The sequence below is a fragment of the Lithobates pipiens genome, unplaced genomic scaffold, assembly GCF_037356315.1.
Source record: "Lithobates pipiens isolate NorthernLeopardFrog02 unplaced genomic scaffold, aLitPip1_a1.2 Scaffold_25, whole genome shotgun sequence".
Lineage (NCBI taxonomy): Eukaryota > Metazoa > Chordata > Amphibia > Anura > Ranidae > Lithobates > Lithobates pipiens.
This window is the reverse complement of record NW_027507787.1, coordinates 51,360,267-51,378,014: the sequence shown is the minus strand read 5'-3', so window position 1 is coordinate 51,378,014 and position 17,748 is coordinate 51,360,267. Positions and strand designations below refer to the sequence as shown.

At 40.7% G+C, this 17,748-nt stretch overlaps 1 protein-coding gene across 2 annotated transcripts in view; it reads right to left on the bottom strand.

Moving 5' to 3' along the window:
- Nucleotides 1-17,748, bottom strand: part of PALD1 (phosphatase domain containing paladin 1) — a 433,254-nt gene that overhangs the window by 36,305 nt on the left and 379,201 nt on the right. For both annotated transcript variants that reach the window (XM_077454432.1, XM_077454433.1), the window contains one exon: nucleotides 7,758-7,910. In XM_077454432.1, coding sequence (XP_077310558.1) covers nucleotides 7,758-7,910 — 153 coding nt within the window. The remainder of the gene's footprint in view (nucleotides 1-7,757; nucleotides 7,911-17,748) is intronic.

The following is a 17,748-nucleotide window of genomic DNA, read 5'->3' as shown; positions in this document are numbered from 1 at the left end:
GTCTTTCATGTTCTATCTTAGCCATCCTTATTACACCCTTACATTTCTTGTTGCATTCTGTATAAAGTCTGAATGCTGATGATGATCCCTCAACCCTGTATTTTTTGAAGGCCTTCTCCTTTGCTTTTATATGCATTGTTACATTGGGGTTAAGCCAAACCTGGACTTTTAAATTTATTACCCAATGGGATGCATTGGCTAATAATAACCCTTTCGCTGTCAGGCCTTGTGCTCCATTTTGTACACTCAGGTGGCCAGGCCATTTTTGCAATTTTTCCATTGTTTTCTTATTTTTCCTTTACAGCTGTCAGAGTTTGTTAAAGAGCAATGACCAGTAGAATACAAATAAGGTGCTATGGATTTTTAGGGCGCAATAATATTTGCGCAAATGTTTATCAAAACAATATTTTCGTTTTATGTGAGGAGACCTCACATAAAAACTCTGACTCCAGAGCTATTGGCTGATATATCCTTGACAAGGTCATCATTATTGCAGAGGTTTCACATATTAATGGTCAATGTAGATATGCTCTAGGAAGGTATCGGTATGAAAATAAGCCTGGGAGACCACTTACTTGGTCATTACATCCCAGTTCCTCCCAGACCTTTATACCAAGCAATACTTTGCCATCAGGGAAAATCACTGCAGACCCACAATCCCTCGAACAGGCTTTTTGTGATTATTTTACAGCTTTGTACGACCTTGCACCTCAACCTTCTTTCGATATAGAGACTCTTTTAGTCGTCGAATATAGGAGTATGTGCATGAAGCTGCCATTACAAAATTAGACAAGGATAGTAGGAAATCTTTGGATTCTCCATTTTCAATGTAGGAGCAATTACTAATTCACCATTGAGTAAAAGTACTGGTCCCGATGGATTTTCATCAAAATTCTATAAGACTTATAAGGAACATATAATACCAGTCATGCTCAGTGTTCAAAAGTATATCTGCTACCAACGGGTTCAGACCTCAGACATTTGAGGCACATATCCCATTACTTCCCAAACCAAACAAGGATTTAAGGCTCTGTTCTAGTTATTGGCCTATATCCTTGATTGGGGTAGATGTAAAAATGTATGCCAAAATGATTACCTCACGTCTGGTGCATTCAAACCAAGTTGGGTTTGTTTAGGGGAGAAAATCTTGTGATAACACGCTTAAATCCTTATCGCTCATTGACCAAGCAGCAAAAATACCAGCTTGCCTTCTTTCTGTTGATGCAGAGAAGGCTTTTGATTGAGTGGGTTAGCCCTTTTTGGAACAAACTTTGGCGCAAATAGAAATGGGGCCAGGTATGTTACAAAAAATTATGGCACTTTATACCAAACCAAGTGCCAAAATGGTACTTGTCAGGGATGCCCACTGTCTCTCCTCCTGTCCGTCTTGGTAATGGAACATCTGGCAACAGCCTTAATACTAAATCCTTTCATCACAGGTCAGAAGGTGAAGTTTGCAGCATTTGCTTCTTTATGTCACAAACCCACACGTGTCCATGCCTTATATTCTCTATGAATTTCAGCATTTTGTGGCTATGAGTAATCTTAAAGTAAATGTGTCCAAATCAGAAATTATTGATGTGTTTCTTCTACCACATCACATCCAGGTTCTGGGGAATAATTTCCCATATATAATTTGCTCTGAAACGCTCAGATATCTGGGCATTAAAATTCCCGCAGATCTTAGACTAAGCTGTATAGGAAAAATTATGACCCTCTTATGCAGCGTACAATACAAGATCTCAAGAAGTACGATCGAGCTCAACACCCATGGTTTGGGAGGAACAGCTTCTTAAAAATGGACACAGTACCGTGCTTCCTTTATCTCTTTCAAACTATACCTATTGTAAACCCGCATTCTTTTTCATTATTTTACAATCTGCTTTTACAAAGTTCATTTGGGGAAATAAAGGGCAATAAGGTAATAAACCTAGATTGCTATGGAGAACTCTATTTCTCCTCAAAACAAATGGTGGTGTAGGAGCACCAGACCTATACCATTACCACGTTGCAGCGGTCTTAACAAGGCTAGTAAATTGGTTCCATCATTCCCACCTTAAGCAACGGTTTCATGTAGAACAGTAGATTGCCCCTTTCAATCTCCAGGCGCTTCCCTGGCTAGATGCTTCTGCCCGTGGCCCACTCTCCTCCTTATCCTTTCTTACAGCACATTTAGTGTGTGTTTGGGATAAAACGAAAACTCAGTTGGGACCAATGACTCCCTTATTTGGCAACCCTTGGTTTCTTCCAGCAGTTGTATGGAGTTGTTTCCTGTCATGGAGCAAGGAAACAAACTCTCCATTGGAGAGGTTATGACAGTCCACAACGATATATTGGTGGATCTGTCTTTTCTAACTTTGTGCCGTGTTGGATTTCTAATATACTCTCCAAGATGCTGCAGGCTTATATATGATTGTAATCAATCATATAGCATTTTCCCCTCTTGTTTCTAAGATTGTTTGGGACATCTAGTCACTGTCTTTATTTAACCTTTTGAGCACCCTCCACTCCTTTTATGCATATCCATTTGCAAGAAACTTTCTTTGCCTACTGTGTGGTGTGGACAGATCATTATAAATGCCACCACTGTTCATACGTATACTATATTGGTTTAGTACACTTCTCACATCACCATTATAACATCAAGGTTTTGTTTTCTTTTTGTTTTTTACCCTTGTCCTTGCTTGCTAAAATACCCACAATCCTCCCCTTCTGTTTTAGATGTCAGGCCAGTAAGGGGTTTGTTGAGTCCGTGGTTTCCCATTCTGGTCATAGGGTGCCCTCTGTGTCCAGCCCTGATCCTGATCTGGCACAGCTCTCTGTGTGGAGGTCCTTCTCCATCGATCTGATCCCTGGCAGAAAATTATATATCCCCACTTTTCTACTAATTGAATGCCATCCAGGAATTATACGGTTAGAATTCTTTACCTTTTGAATCTATTTTGTAAAAATCCATTTGTAAATCATTTGTACCTATTTGCAAACCACTGGTATAAAGTATTTTTTGACTGTTCATTGCTGTCGTCCTGTTGAAATTCCTAGATAACCATACACTCCACCACTAGCCCCTGAAGAAGAGGTTTCATCACTTTCAACCTTGAAACACATCAGGCCTTTCTTGTCCTAATCTAAACTGTCAGGACAGAGTTGGGTGGTGTTCACTGTATCGTTGCAATAATTCCTGTCATTTGTCACCAAATTTTTGTTATATATGCATCCGATTTTTTTATTCTTATAATTTTTAACCTATTCTAATAAAACTATTTTGATATACAGTGGGGATGGAAAGTATTCAGACCCCTTAAATTTTTCACTCTTTGTTATATTGCAGCCATTTGCTAAAATCATTTAAATTCATTTTTTCCTGATTAATGTATACACAGCCCCCCAAATTGACAGAAAAACACAGATTTGTTGAAATTTTTGCAGATTTATTAAAAGAGAAAAACTGAAATATCACATGGTCCTAAATATTCAGACCCTTTGCTTAGTATTTAGTAGAAGCACCCTTTTGATGTAATACAGCCATAAGTCTTTTTGGGAAAGATGCAACAAGTTTTTCACACCTGGATTTGGGGATCCTCTACCATTCCTTCCTTGCGGATCCTCTCCAGTTCTGTCAGGTTGGATGGTAAACGTTGGTGGACAGCCATTTTTAGGTCTCTCCAGAGATGCTCAATTGGGTTTAAGTCAGGGCTCTGGCTGGGCCATTCAATAACAGTCACGGAGTTGTTGTAAAGCCACTCCTTTGTTATTTTAGCTGTGTGCTTAGGGTCATTGTCTTGTTGGAAGGTAAACCTTCGACCCAGTCTGAGGTCCTGAGCACTCTGAAGAAGGTTTTCGTCCAGGATATCCCTGTACTTGGCCGTATTCATCTTTCCCTTGATTGCAACAAGTCGTCCTGTCCCTGCAGCTGAAAAACACCCCCACAGCATGATGCTGCCACCACCATGATGCTGCCACCACCATGCTTCACTGTTGGGACTGTATTGGACAGGTGATGAGCAGTGCCTGGTTTTCTCCACACATACCGCTTAGAATTAAGGCCAAAAAGTTCTATCTTGGTCTCATCAGACCAGAAAAGCTTATTTCTCACCATCTTGGAGTCCTTCAGGTGTTTTTTGTAGCAAACTCCATGCAGGCTTTCATGTGTCTTTCACTGAGGAGAGGCTTCCATCTGGCCACTCTGCCATCAGCCCCGACTGATGAAGGGCTGCAGTGATGCTTGACTTTCTACAACTTTCTCCCATCTCCCGACTGCATCTCTGGAGCTCAGCCACAGTGATCTTTGGGTTCTTCTTCAACTCTCTCACCAAGGCTCTTCCCCCCCGATAGCTCAGTTTGGCTGGATGGCCAGCTTTAGGAAGGGTTCTGGTTGTCCCAAAATGTAAGGATTATGGAGGCCACTGATCTCTTACCTTAAGTGCAGCAGAATGTTTTTGTAACCTTGGCCAAATCTGTACCTTGCTACAATTCTGTCTCTGAGCTCTTCAGGCAGTTCCTTTGACCTCATGATTCTCATTTGCTCCGACATGCCCTGTGAGCTGTAAGGTCTTATATAGACAGGTGTGTGGCTTTCCTAATCAAGTACAATCAGTATATTCAAACACAGCTGGACTGAAGGTATAGAACCATCTCAAGGATGATCAGAAGAAATGGACAGCACCTGAGTTAAATATATGAGTGTCACAGCAAAGGTTCAGAATACCTAGGACCATATGATATTTCAGTTTTTCTTTTTTAACCGCTTCCCACCCGCCCTATAGCCGAATTACGGCTTTAGAGTGGGCGCTTTCATCCAGGAGGCCGTCCCTGGATGTCCTCGTGTTTACTTCCCCAATGCGCGCCCGCGGGGAAGTTTTGTGTTTGCCGTGTCCCCCGGAGACAGGCAAACACAGATCGCTGTAAACGGCCAATCGCAGCGGCCGTTTACAGCGCGATCTGCGTGTCCAATGTGAGATGATCTCATATGTAAACATATGAGATCATCTCTCAGCGCCGCTCTCCCTCCTCACACAGACAGTGTGTGAGAGGGGAGAGATGAACGGCTGCAGCGGCCGTAAGTGCAAAAAAAAAGTAAAAAAAAGTGCCATCCGCCCCAGTGCCATGCTCCCCCAGTGCCATCCCACCCCAATGCCATCCTCCCCAGTGCCACCTGTTAGTGCTATCTGTCCCCAGTGCCACCTGTTAGTGCTATCTGTCCCCAGTGCCACCTGTTGTCAGTGCCATTTGGCATCAGTGCCATGTATAAGTGCCATCTGTCATCAGTGCCACGTGTCATCAGTGCCACATAGTGCAATCTGTCATTAGTGCCACATATTAGTGCCATCTGTCATCAGTGCCATTTGTCATCAGTGCCACCTGTCAGTGTCACGTGCCATCTGTTGTCAGTGTCACGTGTCATCAATGCCACTTAGCAGTGCCATCTGTCATCAGTGTCAGGCGTCATTGGTGCCACGTATTAGTGCCATCTGTCATCAGTGCCACGTGTCATCAGTGCCACGTATAAGTGCCATCTGTCATCAGTGCCACATATTAGTGCCATCTGTCATCAGTGCCACATATTAGTGCCACCTGTCATCAGTGCCACATATTAGTGCCATCTGTCATCAGTGCCACGTATAAGTGTCATCATTGCCACGTATCAGTGCCATCTGTCATCAGTGTCACGTGTCATTCTCCTGGTGCTCCAGGGCCTTCAAAAGTGCAATAGGTAGTCAACAAGTTAGATGTGTAATTTATGCTCCTAGAACACCTGATGGCGCTCCCTGCATGTTGGGCCTCTCTAAGTGGCCAGGCTGTGAAAAAGTCCCACACATGTGATATTGTAATACTCAGGAGGAGTAGCAGATTTTTTTGGGGGTGTCATTTGTGGTATACACATGCCATGTGAGAGAAATAATCTATTACAATGACAATTTTGTGGAAAAAAAATTTAAAAAATTAAAAAAATGAAAAATCTTAATTTTGCAAAGAATTGTGGGGAAAAAATGACAACATCAAAAAGCTCACCATGCCTCTTACTAAATACCTTGGAATGTCTACTTTCCAAAAAGGGGTCATTTAGGGGGTATTTGTACTTTCCTGGCTTGTTCGGGTCACAAGAAGTGAGATAGGCCACCAGTACAACAGATGTGATCAATTTTGTATGATTCGCAGCACAGCTTGTAGACTCTCTAACTTTCACAAAGACCAAATAAGATCCACTAATTTGGGTTATTTTTACCAAAGACATGTAGCAGTATAAAAATTGTGGCCAAAATTTATGAAGAAAATTTAATAATTTGCAAAATTTTGTCACAGAAACAAAGAAATATGCGTTTTTTTCAAAATTTTCGGTCTTTTTTCATTTATAGCGCAAAAAATATAAACCCCAGAGGTGATCAAATACCACCAAAAGAAATCTCTATTTGTGGGGAAAAAAGGACAAAAAATTCATTTGGGTACAGTGTTGCATGACTGAGTAATTGTCATTGAAAGTGTGAAAGCACCGAAAGCTGAAAATTGGTCTGGGCAGGTGCCCAGTAAGCAATTGGTTAATAAATTTGCAAAAATGTCAACAATTCTGTGTTTTTCTGTCAATATGGGGTGCTGTGTGTACATGAGGGAAAAAATGAACTTAAATGATTTTAGCAAATGGCTGCAATATAACAAAGAGTGAGAATTTTAAGGGGGCCTGAATACTTTCCGTCCACACTGTAAGATTACCGTTTTAAGACTCTCTTTTTCCTTAAAGTTCCCGGCACCACCACAAAATATAAAAAAAAAAAAAAATGGAAATAAATAAATTGCATATAAAGAAAGAATTATAAAAAAATGGATAGAAATAAATTGTCTATAAAAAAATAATTATAAAAAAAAATAACAAAATGTTTATTCCTGGCCATTTAGTAAAGTATTAAAGCTACATGCCAGCTAGGGTACTAGCATTTACAGAAGAATAGATAAGTATTTCCCCCAGAAAAGGTTTCCTTGAAATGAAGGCATGGATTGAGTCTCTTTTTAATAGAGGATACAGGGTGAGAGAGGAGCTTTAGATAATTTAAAAATATGTCTATCTGGATACATTTTTATTTTGGACATGTAATATATATTTATTTTTTTCATACAAATACACTTAGTGGGTAAGTTCTAAAGCGCAGGCCCATTTTTAAAAAAAATACATATTCGAAAGAAAGTTTAAACGTCAGTTGTTAAATGGAAATTTGACCACAAAAAAACATGGCAGATGACTGACCCGTTCACTCTATTAAATGTTAAACTTAAGACAATGTGACCATACAATCTCTGTACAATCAACTTCAATCGACAATCAAAGCTATGTAACATGAGGCCAGGGCGACTCTCCTTTTTTTGTAGACCCACCTAATCTATACAACCAATTGTTTCCAATCGGGCAGGGTCTTGCACTACATAATTGTTGGCAGATCTACAGAAGTCTTTACAATCAAATTGTAATGTGTGTGGTGAGCTTTAGCTGGAGTGGCCTTCAAGACTTATTTACAGCAAAATCTGCATTGCAGAGTTGACCCTGGAACAATGGAGAGAGGTTACCGCAGTGCTGAAGTGTGCGATACCTGTGTATATTTTCCATTTGAACACAGAATTCCTGCATGTATGCCTATTCAATAATCTATTGCATGTTGGCATCTTGTATTAGAACAATGCATCGTTTAGCACAAAATGTTTAACACATCTGATATGAGAGGAAGTTGTAAGACAGACATAGGACAGGAACAAGTAAAAACTGTACACACCTCATACATCCACTTGCTGAAGGGTCTTTGCCATGCGTCCTTCTCCAAATGCAGGTAGGCATTAAATAGGATCAGATAAATGTATCTCTCCAAGTACTGAATGCTGCGAAGCTGAAGTAGCTGCATTTCTTTAACACTTTTGGCAGTTTTAATCTGATGACAAAAAAACAGTAATATAAATCCTCCTTTTGATGTTTATGAAATCATAAAATCACAGATATATGCCATTAAAGTACCAATTGTATCTAAGATACAAGTAATAATTTGAACTACCAGTACAGTGCATGAACAAGAATCATAGGGGTTGATTTACTGAAGGCAAATAGTCCGCTAACTTTGCAAGGGACTTCTCCCATAGTAAAAATTCACTTTGCAAAGCAGGGGTAGGAAACCTTCAAGAGATGAAGATCTATTTGAACAGCACTAATAAAGTCAAAGACATTAATAAGATTATAAATCCTAAATTTCAAAGTGAATGTGAAATTGTACGCAAACTATGCGCACTAAATTATTTACATATTCTAAACAAGCAGTAAAATCACTTTAACTACCGTATTTACCAGCGTATAAACGCACTTTTTTTCACCTGAAAAAAAGAGGGTAAACAGTGCCTGCGTGTTAAGCGCCAATACTATGCTTTACCAACAGGAGACAGCCATTGGGGGGTGTCAGGCCAGCCGCCCCACCTCTCCTGGCCCTGGGACAGCGCTGCCTGCACAATCTAAAGTTGATAAAAAAATCATTTGCCAGCCCTTTCTCCTACACCGCTCCTCCTGTGTCAGTGTCATTATAAAACAAAGCTTTTAAATATCTCAATAGCTTTGTTTTACCTGACTGCAGAACAGGCAGAGCAGTGTGGAAGGAGCTAGCAGCGATTTTATTCTTAACTGTTGGGAATTCTGGCAGCGCTGTCCCAGAAGATTGTGGGTCTCCTGGGAGTGCAGGCGGAGGGGGGCTGTATACTGGGGAGGGGGGCTGTATACTGGATGGGGGGCTGTATACTGGGGAGGAGGGCTGTGTACTGTACAAAAAAAAGTTTCCTTAAACTTCCCTCTTAAAATCGCGGTGTGTGTTATACGCCGATAAATACGGTACTTCCGGACCGCCCACTGCACAGATTCTACTGCAGGGCGTCCCGGCTGCGTGAAAAAATGTACCTGTACGTTGTTCACACTTCCTGGTCTGGGGCACGCGCGTGATTGGGTACAGCGGGAGCAAATCAGCCGCCGGCACCCGCAATCATTCGTGGAAATGACAGGAACACCGATCTCTCTCTTTGTCTAGTGTCAGCACACATTAAGAAAGCACACATAGGGAACACATTTGACCCTTTGTTTACCCCTGATGTTACTCCCTTCCCTGACAGTGTCATTTATACAGTGTCAGTGCATTTGGTAGCACTGATCACTGTATTAGTGTCACTTAGTGTCCAATTTGTCTGCTGCAATGTCACAGTCCCGCAAAAAATTGCTGCTTGCTGCCATTACTAGTAAAAAAAAAAAAAAAAAGTAAAAGTTCCCTAAATCTATCCAATAGTTTGTAGACGCGATAACTTTTGCACAAACCAATCAATATATGCTAATAGGGATTTATTTTACCAAAAATATGTAGCAGAATATAAGTTGGTGTTTTTTTTTTTTTTTTAACATATTTTTATTGGATATGTTTTATAGCAGAAAGTAAAAAAAAAAATTCAAAATTCTTGGCATTTTTTTGTTTATTGCACAAAATATAAAAACCGCAGACATGATCAAATACCACCAAAAGAAAGCTCTATTTATGGGACAGAAAGGACATCAAATTTGTTTAGGTACAACGCTGCATGACCGCGCAATTGTCAGTTAAAGTAACTCAGTGCCGTATCCCAGAAAATGGCCTGGTCATCAAGGGGGTAAATCCTTCCGGGACTGAAGTGCTTAAACAAGCCCTCACTCACCATTGTGGCTATAGGCCCTGTAAAGAAATTCATATTCAAAGTTCAACACAAGGAGCTGAAATCTCCACCGCCTGCCAGACCTCTAATGTAAACAACCAGCATGTGTTTCTATGCTGTTCAAAACAGACTTTGACTTCAGAAACTATGTTGTGGTCTTTGAGGATCTCTGAGAATTAATTACGTGACAATACAATCAGCTAGAGGTCAGGGATGGCGAGGGGTTCATAAACCCCCATTTGATTTCTTTGAGCAGGTAACAAGTACTCGTTTTGGAGACAAGAGACCCCAATGTCTCCCCTGCCCCTTCACACCATCTAACCAACCATAGATCGGCTTGGTTAGATGTGTCCAGCTGGGAAATCGTGAATCTGAAACCAGAGGCGAGAAAATCATCATCTACTAACTGCAGCCATCCATTTGTGATTCGAGATTCACGCTTTGGACGTACGTAGTATATCTAAAGAGCTGAACTAGAGAGTTTATAAAGGCTATTTTTATTTTTTTTTGTAAATAATAAACATGCTATACTTACCTATTCAATACAATAGTATTGCACAGAGCGTCCCCAAACCTCATCCTCTGAGGTCCCCAGCCGGTGCTCCAGACTTCTCTTCTTTGTGTGTTACCATAGGAAGCTGATTCCTATGGGGCACATCTGCAGGCTCCCTCCCCAGCGTGTGCGTGTGCGTGTGCGTGTGTGTGTGTCCACTGGCACACACAGTGCAACTTCAGCTCTGCCTCCTGCTATCTACTTGCAAAATTTGATTGCCAGCAGTAGGAGCCAATGTTCTGCTTTTAGAACCACTTTAAAAGTGGATATTCAGATAATTATAGATGCCCACAGATCAATTGTTTTTTTTTTACATTTCTGCTCTTTCACGTTACAGAGTGGAACATGTAAAAGTACCCTTTTTCAAATCAACTACATAGCTAAACACAATTTAAAATAATAAATAATCGAATGTAAAGTTTGTAAAGATAATGCAAATTGCTCTGTTTATTTCGGACCCTGGTGTCCAACCTATGGCCCCATGGTATATGATGTGCGTCCCTCGAACCTCAGCAATTTGTAGTGGGAACATTGGCAAGCTTAAAGAGGAACTGCAGTCTCTTGCATAATTTGTAATAAAAACATCTTTACCATTATGAAGCTTCCCTCCAATCACTTTGCAAATTATTTTATATATACTGAGATTCTGTACATAGCAGCGGGCTCCTGAAGAGCACGCTGCTATGTGTTTTCAAAATTTAACTTTACCCAAACTACAGTTTGGTTTGGGTCTATTTGCCTAAATTTGACTTGTGTGCCAGTCTGACTGGGTGGTGAGATGTTCAGCCTGGCCACAGGGGGGCGCTGTCTCTGGTGGCAGGGGTGGAACTATGGTTTGGTTGGGCATTTAATTTACTCGGAGTCAGGTCAGTGGCCTTATCGCTGTGCCCTCTGGGAGAGGGTATTTAAGATGCGTACGTCACGTGGTTTGGGGTTCCGGTCCAGTATGCTGTGCTGATTACATGGTCCTGGTCCTCCTGACCAGCCCCCAGGAAGGCTATGGCCTGGGGTGCGGATCCACCCAACTTTAATGCCTCAGGGTTGGCTAGCCCAAGGCAAGGGAACTAAGGAAGGATTCCAAGGTGGATGGGTGCTGTCTCCGATTCGGGAGAGACCCATCGAGCATTCCAGCATTCCAGGGGAGGACTCTTTAGAAGAATACCACATGAATGAATGAATGAAATACTTGTATAGCGCACAATGCGAACTGAATCGCCTCTAGGGTTGGGTTGGTTTTCTTAACAAGAGCCTGGAAGTGCTGAAGTAACCGAGAGAATCCGGTCTTGTGGATATCGCCAAGTAGGCTGAAAGATCCAGGTATCCTACAAGTGTTCTACAGCTTAGTTCCACTACGTGTTCTGCAACAACGTAAGTGATAAAGACTTTGTTCCTGAGTAAACACCTGGTTGACTGCTAGGTCTTTTGAGAGAGGGACTGTTCAATCTGAGTGTTCATCCAACTGTGAATGGCTTTTCTCTGGATGCAGTCAAAGTAAGAAAGTTCTTTAACGTTTTTGGACTTTGACATTGAGAGTACCTGAACTTTCCTTTCCAACCCTCTGATTCCAAGTTAAAGACTGTTCAATGGTTTGAGTTTTTGCAAATAAAATCCATTTAAGTGGATCTATAGTCAGTTACTGGGCCATCTACCACAGGACATCCCCTAGACGTGAAACAAGGAGAACGAAAGGTAACGGTAAGCCTTAAAATAGCCAGCAGCTCCTTCGGGGGTTAGTGCTACATGTACTTTCCAAATATGCTGCACAAATCTCCCTCCACTGAGTCTGGCTGCATCCATTTTACTGTGGGCAGCTGAAGCTGCTGTATGTTCACCTCCTGGATTTACACAGAGGCACACCTCCAGCTCTGCAGCTATCATTGGCCCTCTTATGACTCATTCCCCACCCTTCCTGGAAAATTCTCATGAGAGAGTGAGATAGAGCTGTGCATGATGTCATAATCGTAGACTTTTTACCAGACAAGAAACAGGAAGTGGACTGTATAAGTGGTTTTACTGGCAGAAAAAAAATGTTTTACTATCCAAAGTTAAAACAAGGGCAAAGGGTTTAACAGATGGAAAGATGAAAAAATGACTGCAGTTTAATAGCATTGATCTCTACTAGTCTCATGTAATATATTTCCAGTTTCAGATCGTCTTCTGCAGCATATCCCCAGCCAAAAATGTACCATGTCCGCACTCTCTGACTTATTAGATCCAAAGTATTTGACAGTCCTTTCAAGCATTACATATATTGAGCAATATGTGTGGCTGTTTGGTGAAGTGATGGGACGCATTTTAAGGCCCCCCTTTAGCTTATAAATTGACAACCACTAATTTAGGATAACATACAGATATTGTACAATTAGATTGCAATGTGTTGGGTCAGTTTAAGTTGTACAGATACTGATAGCAACACTTCATTGTTATAAATATGGAAATGGAAAAGGTTTGTTGCCTGACTATGTCTAGTATAAATTCTACTGAATCACAGACCTGGATGTAACAAAGTTCAAGATAATGGGGATGATTTAGACAAATTGGTCACTTTGCAAGACATTTTTCCCCACAGGTTAGGCCACTTTCACACTGGGGCGTTGAGGGCGTTGGCGGCACAGCGGCGCTATATTTAGCGCGCTTTACCGTCGTTTTAGCAGCACTGTTCGGCCGCTAGCAGGGCAGTTTTAACCCCACGCTTGCGGCCAAAAAGGGGTTAAAACAGCCCACAAAGTGCCGCTGCCCCATTGTTTTCTATGGGAGGGGCGCTTTAGGAACGGTAAATACACCACTCCTACAGCGCTCCAAAAATGTGGCTTGCAGGGCTTTTTTAACCATCCTGCAAGTGCACCGCACTGGAGAGACAGCAGCTGCTGTTTCAGGGAGCTTTGCAGGTGATATTTTTAGCACTGTAGCACCTGCAAAGTGCCCCAGTGTGAAAGGGGCCTTAGTGACTGTAGTAAAGTTTCACTTTGTAAAGATTACTCAAAGATTACCTGTTTGCAAGGCAAATATAATTTTTGCTTGCACATTTGGATGGTGGCATTCACCAGAGCTTCACCTCATTCACTATGTTCTGGTGCAAATTCCCATGCAACTTCTCTAGAGAAAGTGAACAGTGTATTTGCCCCAATGTCTTATGTCTATATCTGTGTTCCAGGTCTGTTACTCAGCATTTAACCTAAAGTATTAGCATGGTAGTCGAGCTGTAACATTTGCTGAAACCGACGTTAACGGTGCCAGAATATAACAGAGCAGTGTCCTATGGCAGATAGAGCAAGCATTGTTACCAGAGACAAAGGAGGAAAAATGCTGCCATTCCATGGATCAGAAAGGTGCAAAACACCACAACAATTTCACTATACAAGGGTAGCTTCCATCACACTAAAAATAAAATGACATGCAGGCAGTAAATATAAGGTGTTTAGTGAATTCACATGATCCATGTAGTAACTTTTTTCTTCCAGTCATAAAAGATCAAATAAGGAACAAGAATATAAATACTGTATGCATTTATAATTTAGTGAATCTAGCCTTGCATTTTCTACAAGTACTACTAATAGTTCATAGCAAAATTTACAAAATTTAATTTGGCATAAAAAAATTTTTTTTTAGAGTAGACAACTAGGTAAAGACACATGTTTCTGCATATTAAAGTGATTGTAAAGCTTTGTTTTTTTTTTAAACAAACATGTCATACTTGCCTCCGCTGTACAGTTTGTTTTGCATAGTATGGCCCCAATCATCCTCTTCTAGAGTCTAGGGTCCTCCAGCGATGCTATCAGCTCCTTCCCGTATCATATAACTCCCTAGGAGAAGCGCTCTCTTGGGTTGGGGGGGTACCTTACGGGGGAATGTAGGACTCAGCCCTGCCCCCTGACGCCCACGTCATTGGATTTGATTGACGGCAGCGGAAGCCAATGGCTGCTGGGGGGCCAGTGACTGTCAGAAGTTTTTTCACCTTAACGCATAGGATGCATTAAGGTGAAAAAAACATGAGGGTTTACAACCCCTTTAAAGGAATTGCTGTGTATAAGCAAACTCTGATGAGGATATCAGAAGCCTATTTTCTAATGAAAAAAATATTATGGTAGGCCGTGAAATGCATTCAGATCTGTTGGAAGAGTGCCATGTGACCAATTAGGATCTCACTAAAGCTCCATGACTATTTTGGGTGGTGTTTATTTTGTTTAAAATATTTTATTAATGTGCTGCCATAGCTTTTTAAAAGGTAATTAGTTTCTATCCTAAGAAAAGCTGCACTTACATTTCAAAACATAGTACTCTACTATGATGTCTATACTGCATAGTGTTATTTGATACCGATCAAAGGAAATAAACGCAAATATGTGGCAGCAGAATATTCCTGCAGAACTCAAATATTAAAAATGGAGAAAAGAATTGTACAAAACGCTAGAAATAACTTAAAGCAGAGATCCGACCAAAATATGACTTTTAAGATAAAAATATCCCTAGAACACTCAGGCCTCATGCAATGTAACAAAGGTATGCTGTAAACTATGCCCAGTTTTCTATCTGTGCAGCATTGTTTTCTTACTTCGTGAAGTTTCTGCATAGCATGGCCATTTCCAGTGTGGGCATCTGAAGCCACACTGCACAGGAGATTACCAGGCATTTAAAAATTTGATCGAAGCAATTTGTGATGAGAACTCCAGTGTCCAGCTTTCTCCTATAACCAACATACCAGGCCCAATACCACACAATACTTTCCTCCTTCAATCCTGTTACCACTGAGGAAGTTGCCAAACTCCTTTTTGAGGCCCACCTCACCACTGCGCCTCAACAAGCACTAAAATCCCCTTCCGGCTCTATCCTACACTAACTCACATTTTCAATCTCTCACTCTCCAAGGTCACCTTTCCCTTCCTGCTCAAACAGGTACTGGTTACTCCCATACTTAAAAACCCTCACTGGACTCCACCTGTTTGAGCAACTTAAGACCCATCTCTCTGCTATTGTTTACCTTCAAGCTTCTTGAATGCCTTGTTTACAACCGTGTGAGTTGCTACTTCACTGATAACATTTGCGACTGCCTACAGCCAGTCTTCCGCCTGCAACATTTCACTGAAACTGCCCTACCTGCTAAAACCAATGGTCATTACTTCATACTCATACTTTTAGACCTTTCCACTGCCTTTGACACAGTTCACCACCTGCTCCTCTCTAATGAATTCCACCACTCTCTTGACCTCCGAGACTCTATCTCCTCTGCTCCTCATCCTCTTTCAGTTGGGAGTACCCCAAGGCTCTGTTCTTGGGCCCCTCCTATTCTCCCTCTATACCTCTTCCTTGGGCCAGTTGCCAACCTCACATGGCTTCTAATGGTACCTTTATTCCAATGGTACCTTTAATCTAATGACACACAGATTTACCTGTCTACTCCCCAGCTCACCTCCTCAATCTCCTCACATATCACACATTTTCCTGAGTGACATATCAGTATGGGTGTCACTCCATTTCCTCAAACTCAACCTGTATAAACTGTGACTGCTGCCCCACTGTGCCAATTCCTTCACTGGCTTTCACTAGCCAAACATATACAACTCAAAATACTAACCACAACATACAAAGCTAACCACACTGCCCCCAGCTACACATAACCAACCTCATCTGGAGATAGAGCCTAAATTGTCCACTCCACTCCTCCCAAGACATCTTGCTCTCTAGCTCCATTGTTACCTCATACCACACTCGCCTACAATTCACTACCCCAGTATGTCCAGTTAGCTCCTACCCTGTCCAAATTTAGGTGATCCTTAAAAACAAATGTACTCAGGGAAGACTACCCCACCTCAAGCTAAAAACTGTACTTTGGCCACCTCCATCAGCTCATCCCCTGCAGATATTACCCTTTTTACAATTTCCCCATTTCTTTAGATTGTAAACTCCATGAGTAGGGCCTTCCTATTTCTCCTGTACTAGATGTATAGCAATTGTATGGTCTCCCTTTATATTGTAAAGCACTGCACAAACTGTTGGTGCTATATATATCCTGTATAATATAATAAAAACAATAATAATCACAATTGTCAGATTTCAAACGTATTTCAGCTTTGCATACTTTGTGCTGGAATTTTTTCTTAAACAACTTGAAACATTAAAAATACATCTACTGTCACTTATGAACTGTTGTAGATTAAAGTTTTTTGTTTGTTTTGTTTTTATATAAATGAACAGATGTAGATCCCCCCCTCCAGTAGCTGCAAACTTTCAGCTCAGATTACAGGTAAGCTACCTATATAGACTTTGTATTGAGAAATAAATACACGTAAAGGAACAATAAATCACAATATTCAGCGCTGCTACTTCTATAACTTGTATATGTAATAAGCAAAGATTATTGGAAATCTTACACTACCATAGTTCTCCTTCACTTGGCTAGTGTAACCTTTTTTCTTTTGCTGTTTGAAAATACCACAGTCAAGACCATCCAATATTTTGATTTGGCTAATTACATAGCAACCAAAACTACAGAATTTGTAAATGCATTAGTATTTTTGTAATCAAGAATTAGCCATGGTTTACAGGGGTGCTTATGTACATATTTTATCACTAACTGACATTTCAATGAGTGCCCTATTACAGAGTATTTTAACACTAAGGGATTGATTTACTAAAGGCAAATCCACTTTGCACTACAAGTGCACTGCAAGTGCATTTGGAAGTGCAGTTGCTTTAGATCTGAGGGGAAGATCTGAAAAGAGGGGAAGCTCTGCTGATTTTATCATCCAATCATGTACAAGCAAAAATGTTTTTTTATTTTCCTTGCATGTCCCCCTCAGATATACAGCGGCTGCACTTGCAGTGCACTTGTAGTGAAAAGTGGATTTGCCGTTAGTAAATAAACCCTTAAGACTTTTCTTGGGTACACAAAATGCAAGCATGATTTCAAGGCTTAGTGAGGTCTAATTTTCTCTATTTTGAATCCAATATAGTATCTTTGTGCTTACCTATGTGAAATAAATAAAAAAAAATACCATTTGTGCAATTTGTTATGCAAGCATGCTCTTATGAAATAACCAAACTGATTGCCTCAAAAGAAATTCATTCAACAATAAAAGAAGGATTTGTGCATTTGTCCGGATAGTACAGTATGGATGCACTTACTACGTCATTTCGTTTGGATATGAATATTATACTGAGCTAAGAAAACATGAGAAAGAAATAGAGATAAGAAGCAGCCAATTTGCCAGGCAAAATGGCACCATTATGCTGCAGAAGTACAAGTCCTTTTTTTAAGAGTAAAAAGTATAACTTGAATCTGAAAAATTATGCCTGTATTACTTGTACATACAAAAATGTGTGTCCGTTCAAAAATCCTTCATAGATAACTGAAATTATAAATCAGTATCTGTTTCCTATCCCTCTGCTAATAAAAGCTCTAATTAATCTTGCAAGCATAAACCCAATTTAGCTTTCTAGTTAACCTTAGAAACCTATCTACCTTCTAGTGTCCAATTATCTTCTGCCCTTTTTAAGAAAGCATATAT